Raw genomic sequence first — 8,784 nt, 5'->3', positions numbered from 1 at the left:
TTCCATAATTTGAAATAAATAACATACAGCTGGGTTATAGATGTAGTAATATGAAGGAAAGAAAATAAGAGCAGCAACCAGAAGTTAATTCCTAAAAATATGGTGGGCACTAGATTACCAATACATGCAAGGTGGCGTGTGTAATAAATTATGGTGATAGTATTCAAGGTTGACACTACACCAGGCACCAGCTATATATCCAGCAACAGAGAAGCATATATTATGGTAGGCAACCTGCATGCATGGTCAAGAATTCATACAAGAGATGTGATGAAGTCTCCCTTGAAATGCGTAGCATATAACAGTTGTTCAAGATTAGAAAGCTGGGTTGTCAAGATAAGGTCTGAAGGCTGGCAATAATTATAGATACGTAAAATATGGTAGGCTGCATGTTAAGTTAGTCAGTATTGTAGGCTGGTAAAAGTCTATGTAGTAATAAATAGTAGTGATGTAAGCCCTGATGTAATGCATGCATATATGAAGCCTATAAATAGGCTGGTCCTCTCTGAATGTAATAGTATACACAGAAGTGAGTTTGTAAAGCAACAGAGAGAAAGAAATAAGGCCGTACCCTTGTGTCAAGCTGTAGCTTTGTGGTTGTGAGATTTAAAATAAACTTGGTGTTTGTTTCAATATCAAAGATATACAGTGTGTGTTTGAGTCATATCAATTTGATCTATATTAAGCCCAAGCCCATATACGTTTCCAACAGAAACAGCATTTTACTTGAATCATCTCCTATCCCTAGAAAACTATGGGATCTATAATCTCTTCTCCGTTTTCCTCTATTTTTAGTATAAGCGAGTTTAGTACATTTAATGTAGGCCAAAAATCAACAGAATATTTGAGAAGAATGCAATTGCAAGTTAATCCCACCCAGAGCCATAGAAAATGTAGAGATGTGAATATGCTATTGATCCATGTATCACTTCTTGTCTATTTTTAATACATCACTAATATAGTTGACCACGAATCTAATAATGTGGTTACGTAAATTCATGTTAATCCTTCTAACCAGTGCAGAATCTGTTAGGTTGCAGACTGGCAATAGAATGGCAATGTCTTAAAATTTATGTGTGTTGATCACACATCTTGCACTTCCTAAAATTGCCCTCCTTGCCTTGGTTTATAATTTCTTAAAACTGTATCACTCATCTAACAATAACAAATCAAGAAACTTTATTTCTGTTCTCAGTTTTTTATTTCTTTTTCAGATCAAGGGATTTATAAATAATATATCTTCTGAACAAAATAAATTCAAATGCTGACAATAATTGTAAGAATTTTTCATTGAAATGTGTATTAGGTTAATTCAGCTAATAAAATCTGCAGGATTATTAATTGATATTGCAAATAATTTGATCTGCAATTTTACACTAAAATGACCCATGATAACTAAATAAAAAACCAGTGAAAAAGATTTACTAGAATAATCAAACGTTTGCAAATGGTTATAGTGCAGAACAGTGTTGGAGCAGTTTTCTGCATATTTTTTAAAAACAATTTTGCAGTCCAGAATTCTGCATATTTTCAACAATTTTCCGCGTCCAGAATTCTGCAACGATGGTTATAGTCCTTGACATATTTTCTGCATTATCTTCAACAATTTTCCGAGTCCAGAATTCTGCAACAGTTTCATAGATGACGAAATTTCTATGGAGACCGCTTTTTCATGGGAGACCTTAGAGAGCACGTATGTTCTGCAATCAAAATACTATAAAATATATTATTTTATGAAGTATGTTTTACGAGTATCACTAATTCATTAAAATTATTGAAGCATTTAAATTTAATAATTAGAATGTGTATATTCTGCAAACTGAACAAATATTCTGCAAACTTAACATATTTTGCAGAATAAAATATTTTTGTAATATTTTACATGCAGTACATATATATGATATTCAAGATTTTAAATAAAATAAGGATCTTTGTAGAGCATGATTCGCAAAATAATATGTTTTGCAATATTTTTATGCAATATTTAACATGCAGAACACAAGTAGTCTCTAAGGTCTCTAAAAAAATGGTCTTCATAGAACTTAACCCATTATTATATATATAATGTACTAAAAATATCTTTTAATAATTCGAATTCTAAATGTATTATCCTCGAGTCAAGTTCCATTATCTATATTTCGTTTGGTTCGGTCTCTAAAGTTCAGTCTCTAAAGTTCAGTCAATTTCTATAACCCTAGTTATTTTAACTTTTAGAGCGCATAACCCAAATATCAATTTATATAAAACTTTCATTCTGCAACATCAATTTTTTTTCATTGTTAAAATTAAAATACTGTACAACCCAATATTATGTTTATTTCAAAAAGCAAATTTTAGTTTGTAATTTATCTTTGGACTTCGTTGTATTCTACTTGTATTTTAATAATTTTCGAAATTGTCAATTTTAGATAGATATTGCAATAATTTAAGTTAAAGAAAAATATACATAAATGGAGCGGATATCCGATCCGAAATCCGTGATCCGAACGGATCCGGATATGGATCGGCCTATTAAAAATCCGGATCCGGAGCCGATAATGGATATGGAGTTAGGCTGATCCGATCCCACCGATGAGGCCTAATTTGTGTCAAAAAAATGTTGAATGAGAGGTCCAAATAAGTTAAATGTAGCAAACAACGTACTGTATTAGGTATGATTCCTGTCAAGCTGTTGTTATTCAAACTCACCGTATCCAAAGAAGAACAATCTCCAAGTTCATCTGGGATGAGTCCACTGAGCAGATTGTTGGACAGATCAATGTATTGTAGACTGCTGCAGTTCTTAAAAAAATAGGTATGGAGCCAATGAGAGAATTATGAGCGACATCAAGATCAATTAGCTGAATTAGGTTAGCCTGCTGAAAATTTAAAGAGCCATTTTATTGATTAAAAATAAGGTTCAGATGGTAGAGATTAGTCAAGGAGCCCAAAACCAAGGGGATTGACCCGGTGAATTGGTTTTGCTGAAGGTCTAAAATGACCATATTAGTCAAGTTTCCTAGTTCTAAAGGTATAAAACCAGTGAGATGATTGTAAGATACATCAAGGATCTGTAGCTGAGAAATGTTAACCAGGGAAGAAGGTAACTTACCCGTGAGCATATTGTAATGAAGATCCAGTGTGTTTAGATTACTCAATGAGCTTAAAGTTGACGGTATTGCTCCAGTAATACTGTTGTCCCGAACGTTCAAATAGACTAAATTACTCAAATTTCCTAGTTCCCAGGGAATGTGCCTGGTGAGTTTATTATGTTGAAGTTTCAGAGAAAGAAGATTCTTGATGTTATTTCGGAGGGGATGGAGCCACTAAAATCATTTCTAGATAGATCAAGCAGCTGTAGTTGAGTGAGATTAACCAGGGAAGAAGGTATCTTACCTGTGAGATTGTTTACACTGAGGGACAGACAGTTAAGTTCTGAAAGCATGCCAATCCGGTAAGGTAAGCTTCCAGTAAGCTCGCAGTAGGAAAGATCAAATACTTCGAGGTACGGGAAGGATCAAAAGTCGAGTTTTCCAAGCTCATCCCTTATAAGAGTCCCTTGGAGAACTATAGAAACGATTTTACCTGCCTCATTGCAGTGGATGCGACTCCAGTTACAATGATGTTTATAAATTGTTTTGTTAATACACCAACCCATGACTTCTTGTGTTGAACTTTCGGACCAGTATCACGGCGACCCGTCAATTTTTTTAAGCTAATGGACGAACCCCTAAATTCCCTCAAACGGCACCCATGGATAACGATGCACATTATCAATAGGAAACACCTTAGTCCTTAGTGCATGAGCCTAAGACCAGCCCTGGGCACCATACAATTACTGTACATTCACGGTCCCATTTGAACGAAATTTCTGAATTTAAAAAATTGTCATAGATAGAATTTACAACTATCTTTGAAGTTTATGAAAGCTTCTGTAATAAACCAATCACAGATGGCTGAAACATAAGACTCTATACAGTCATAAGGTTTTCAGGAAATATACAAGAATAACGACATGCATAAATGTCTAGAACCGGATCACATTACTTGTTATCATGCTTTATCATACAATAGTAGAGTAATTAATAACTTCTTCAATTGAAGTGGTGTAGATAGAATCCCCGGCCATTATCTTCGGGGTTTGGAAGAAATCCTGAGATAAAGTAATCATAGATGGCCTAAATTTGGGTTTTGAACATAAACACGCAAATGCTTGCTTTAAAACAAGAATAATGTCTAGTTCTTGCTCTCTGGTTGGACGTGGGAGGCGAGTGTCCAATATATCATTCAACGATCTAGTTTGAGTGGATTTGCTATTTGTGAATGATGAGATGAAGTCTCCTGGATGGCTTCCCATCATAATTTCTAATGCCACCACTCCAAAACTATACACATCACATTTTTCAGTCACAGTCATCGTGTATGCAAGCTCTGTAGATTTAGAATTTAGAGAACATTTCAAGTTTACAGTATATATCTGCAAGGTAGAAATTTCGAGTAAAAAATGAAAATGATGAGATGAAGAATTAACCTGGAGCAATATAACCAAGAGTGCCTGCAATCATAGTTTGATTTGATGAATTAGGGTCTAGAAACCTTGATGCACCAAAGTCAGCTACAAATGCCTCCATTTTAGAGTTCAAAAGAATGTTATTACTTGATATGTCTCGATGAACTATAGGTGGAGTGCAGTCATGGTGCATGTAAGATAAAGCATGCGCTATACCTTTTACAATGTCTACCCTCTTAGTCCAATCTAATTCCACAGCATGGGCCTCATTTCTCAAGGCACAAAATAAACTTCCCTTCTTCATATACTCGTAAACAAGAAACATGCATCGGTTGTGCAAGCAGAAACCATAGAGTTTCACGATATTCTTGTGTCTTATATTTGACAACACATGCACCTCATTTCTAAAACTTCTGTCAAAAGCTGGATCCTCGGCTTCCCGGCGATGAAGTTTCTTGAGCGCCACAATCTTACCACTCGGTAACCTGGCTTCGTATACACTTCCATAGCCACCAGTTCCTATGCAGTATTTGATGTCAAAATTATTTGTTGCTCTTATGATATCCTCATATGCGACGTTTCCATCAAAGTTCCATACTGAAAACATATCTCCATTCCTCACATTCATTTTGTTTTGATTTGCTGCACGGGTAGGTCGACCAAAGTACACGAAGGCTAGTAACAGTAGGGAAAGACCGATGGTAAGGGGAAGGACTATGTAAAGGACGGGCAAGACTGACATTCTCCTGTGGGAAGTCAATTCACCATTATGACATTTGTGGAGCTTATATGGGAAATTTGTGGGTGGGATTATTTTGGAAAAATGGTTGTGCGAGAGGTTCAAGTAAGTTAAATGTAACAGACATTGAAATTTATCAGGTATGCTCCCGGTTAAATTGTTACTATTTAAACTCAAAGACACCAAAGAAGTGCAGTCTCCAAGTTCTTCTGGAATATGTCCATTGAAAAAGTTGTTGGAGAAGTCTAGATACTGTAGATTGTCGCAATTCTTGAAAACAGGTATGGATCCAGTGAAAAAATTATAAGCGACATCCAGTTTCATGAGTTTAGACAGGTTAGCCCGCACAAAATCTAAAGAGCCATTGACTTGGTTAAGTATATTTCCTGTCAAATTATTACTGTTCAGAATCACTACTTCCAACGAAGGGCAATGCCTAAGTTCTTCTGGGATGTGTCCACTAAGCCAATTGTTCGAGAGGTCTAGATATTGAAGATTAATGCAGGCCTCAAAAACAGGGATATAGCCAGTGAGAGAATTATTAGCGACATCAAGTTTTTTGAGACTAGTAAACTTAGCCTGCTGAAAATTTAATGAGCCACTGAATTGATTAAAACTAACGTTCAGGTGGCTGAGATTACCCAAGGAGCCTAATTCCGATGGAATAGACCCTGTGAGATTGTTTTGCCCAAGGTCTAAAGTGTCTAAATCTCTCAGATTTCCTAGTTCCAGGGGAATGAACCCGCTGAGATAATTTTTGGAAAAATCAAGCACCTGTAGTTGAGTGAGGTTGACCAGGGAAGAAGGTAACTTGCCAGTGAGACAATTGTGATGAAGATCCATTATTTTGAGTTTAGTCAAGGATCCAAAAGCTGATGGGATTGTACCTGTGAGTTGGTTTTCCCCAAGGTATAAACTGACCAAATTACTCTGATTTCCTAGTTCCCAGGGAATGAACCCCGTGAGTTTATTGTTATCAAGGTCTAGATAAAAAAGATTCTTGAGGCTGCTTATACCAGAGGGAATGGAACCACTAAGGGCATTGCCAGATACATCTAGCATCTGCAGTTGAGTGAGGTTAACCAGGGAGGAAGGTAATGTACCATTAAAGTTATTGTTCTGAAGCTTTATACTAACCAAATTACTAAGTTTTCCTAATTCCCAAGGAATGAAACCAGTGAATTTATTATATTCAAAGTCAAGATAAACAAGATTCTCGAAGCTGCTTACTCCAGAGGGGAAGGAGCCACTGAGATCATTGTCAGATACCTGAAGCATCTGTAATTTAGTGAGGTTAACCAAGGAAGAAGGTAACATACCAGTAAATTTATTACCCTGAAGATATAACGTCACCAAATTACTCAGATTTCCTAGTCCCGGTGGGATGACGCCAGTGAGTTTATTGTAGCCGAGGTGTAGAAAAAGTAGATTCTTGAAGCTGCTTATTCCAGAAGGGATGGAACCTCTGAGATCATTTGTATTGACATCAAGTACCTGTAGTTGAGAGAGGTTAACGAGGGAAGAAGGCAAGTTGCCAGTGAGATCGTTGTACTGAAGGGACAGACGTTTGAGCTTTGAAAGTATTCCAATCTGATAGGGTATGCTTCCAGTAAGGCCACGGCCAGAAAGATCAAGTGTTTGGAGGTAAGGAAAGGAAGAGAAGTTGAGTTTCCCTAGCTCACCAGTTATATAAATCTCCTTTGAACTAAGATCTATAGAAATGACTCTCCCTGCCTTACTACAGGTGATGCCTATCCAGTTACAAGTGTTAGCTGAAGAAATTTGATTTTCCCACCATCCCGTGCTAAGAAGAGCTTCTCTTTCAGTTTCCCTGGTTGTTTCCACCAACGAAGACGATGAGTTATTGCCAGCCTCAACCATAGCTAAGCGTAGGACTAGAAGTAGGAGTACATAATTTATCCAAGAGGATGAAACCATTTTTTTTTATGAAATCCCTTGCTTCTACTAAGTTTTTTTATGCTGCACTTTGGTGAAAGAACTGTTGGAAAATGTGGGTATTGAGCCCTACATTGTCAGTCATTTTGAGTCGTTCTTGAGTGGGCGACGCTTGGAGTATGTTCTTCTCCGTAAGAGCTTTCCGAGGCAATTTGAAACACTCAAAATGATTAAGAAATGAATGAGATGTGATCATCCAAAGTGGGTCACTTTAAGGTGGAAATGTTGTAAACAAACTTGATCCCACATTGAATTGGAAAAAAGGTTTTCATTATTTTATATAGCATAACACTTTAGTAGTGTTTAAAAGTGTTATTAAGATGTTGCTCCATTCTACGCAATTTCAAGGGGTATGGGCTTGGATTCAAATAATTATTCCAATTTTGATACATTTATTAATCGTAAAGAGTAGCGCAGAGTCCCTATCATAATTATTCCAGTTTTGATACGGATAATTATTATAATTTGATTTGACGACATAATAAATTAGATTCAGTTGATTTGACGACATAATAAATTAGATTCAGTTACGGATTTAATTTATTAATCAATCATTAATTAACGCGTTTAATTAATCGTAATATAATATCGTTATAGGGAGGGTATGGGTTTGGGCTCAAATAATTATTCCAGTTTTGATACAGATAATTATTATAATTTGATTTGACGACATAATAAATTATTATAATTTAATTTGACGACATAATAAAATAGATTCAATTACGGATTTGATTTATTAATCGACAATTAATTAATGCGTTTAATTAATCATAAATAGTAGCGCACAAGTCATCCAGAGTCTGTTATAATATCGTTATAGGGATTAGGGTAAATCATCACATACGATACCACACACAGCCGTCTCTAAACACAAACTCTATCCTTTTCTTTCAGTTCGGTGATAGTTTCTTACTCTATTCTAACTCGCCGAAGGTGCTGTTTGTATAACGACACCGTCTTCTCGTTTTATCCTTGGAGGTTGTCGGCTCGCACATACGGTGAGAGACGAAATAGCTTTAAGGAGACAATTTTTTTTCAACTGGACTCGAGAACTCTCTGATATCCTTATCTCTTTCGTTTATTTTCTGTGTTTCACACTTATACTCGCACATTATTATTCGCACACACTGTTTTAATTATATGTATTAATCAAAGATTGTGCTAACAAGAACAGGGTTGTTAATTCAGAAGATAGACAGTCTTCTCCATGCTAAATGTAATAATATTGTAAAGCTACAAATTAGTTCCAACTTCCAAGTATCACCTGGTTATCTTCCAGTACTTGTATCAGTTAGAAGAAAGTAAAGAAAAATAGCTGGCTTAAATATAGACATATTCAATACTTTTACAGGACTCCGGAAGTCAAAGTACATACCCAACAAAGAAAAAATCAAAATAATCTTCCGCTCTTTAATTACAAAAGAAAATTCAAAACAATACTTCCGCTCTTTAATTACATTGAAATTAATTCCTACATGATGAAAAGTCATATAATAAGTCCCTTGCTGTCTATATTCTGAAGTTCTAAATTGTAAAACATTAGCTGCAACATATAAAAACAACTCGTAGAGTAAGTTGTATTGTTGTAACACGGCGAGGG

The 8,784-nt window shown here is 35.7% G+C and overlaps 1 protein-coding gene and 1 long non-coding RNA gene across 2 annotated transcripts; both read right to left on the bottom strand.

Moving 5' to 3' along the window:
- Positions 1 to 1,531: 1,531 nt before the first annotated feature.
- Positions 1,532 to 3,514, bottom strand: LOC141716860 (uncharacterized). The gene is made up of 3 exons (XR_012573393.1): positions 3,092 to 3,514; positions 2,689 to 2,858; positions 1,532 to 1,700 (listed from the first exon to the last, which is right to left on the bottom strand). It is a non-coding gene; the product is annotated as an uncharacterized LOC141716860 (long non-coding RNA).
- Positions 3,515 to 3,932: 418 nt separating this feature from the next.
- On the bottom strand, positions 3,933 to 7,198 carry LOC141718131 (uncharacterized). The gene is made up of 2 exons (XM_074520503.1): positions 4,511 to 7,198; positions 3,933 to 4,410 (listed from the first exon to the last, which is right to left on the bottom strand). Exons 1-2 carry the CDS (start codon positions 7,164 to 7,166, stop codon positions 4,043 to 4,045), a joined length of 3,024 nt encoding a protein of 1,007 aa, XP_074376604.1. The 5' UTR covers positions 7,167 to 7,198; the 3' UTR covers positions 3,933 to 4,042.
- Between the last annotated feature and the right edge of the window lie 1,586 nt (positions 7,199 to 8,784).

Source organism: Apium graveolens, chromosome 4, assembly GCF_009905375.1.
Source record: "Apium graveolens cultivar Ventura chromosome 4, ASM990537v1, whole genome shotgun sequence".
In the NCBI taxonomy this organism is placed as follows: domain Eukaryota; kingdom Viridiplantae; phylum Streptophyta; class Magnoliopsida; order Apiales; family Apiaceae; genus Apium; species Apium graveolens.
This window is presented reverse-complemented; position numbering and strand designations above follow the sequence as displayed.

Bases quoted from the DNA above. Each gene is read 5' to 3' on its own strand.
- LOC141718131 (XM_074520503.1), bottom strand. From the start codon at position 7,166: ATGGTTTCATCCTCTTGGATAAATTATGTACTCCTACTTCTAGTCCTA. The intron at 4,411-4,510 runs GTTAATTCTTCA...CTAAATCTACAG, and splicing joins TCTTGGTTATATTGCTCCAG to AGCTTGCATACACGATGACT.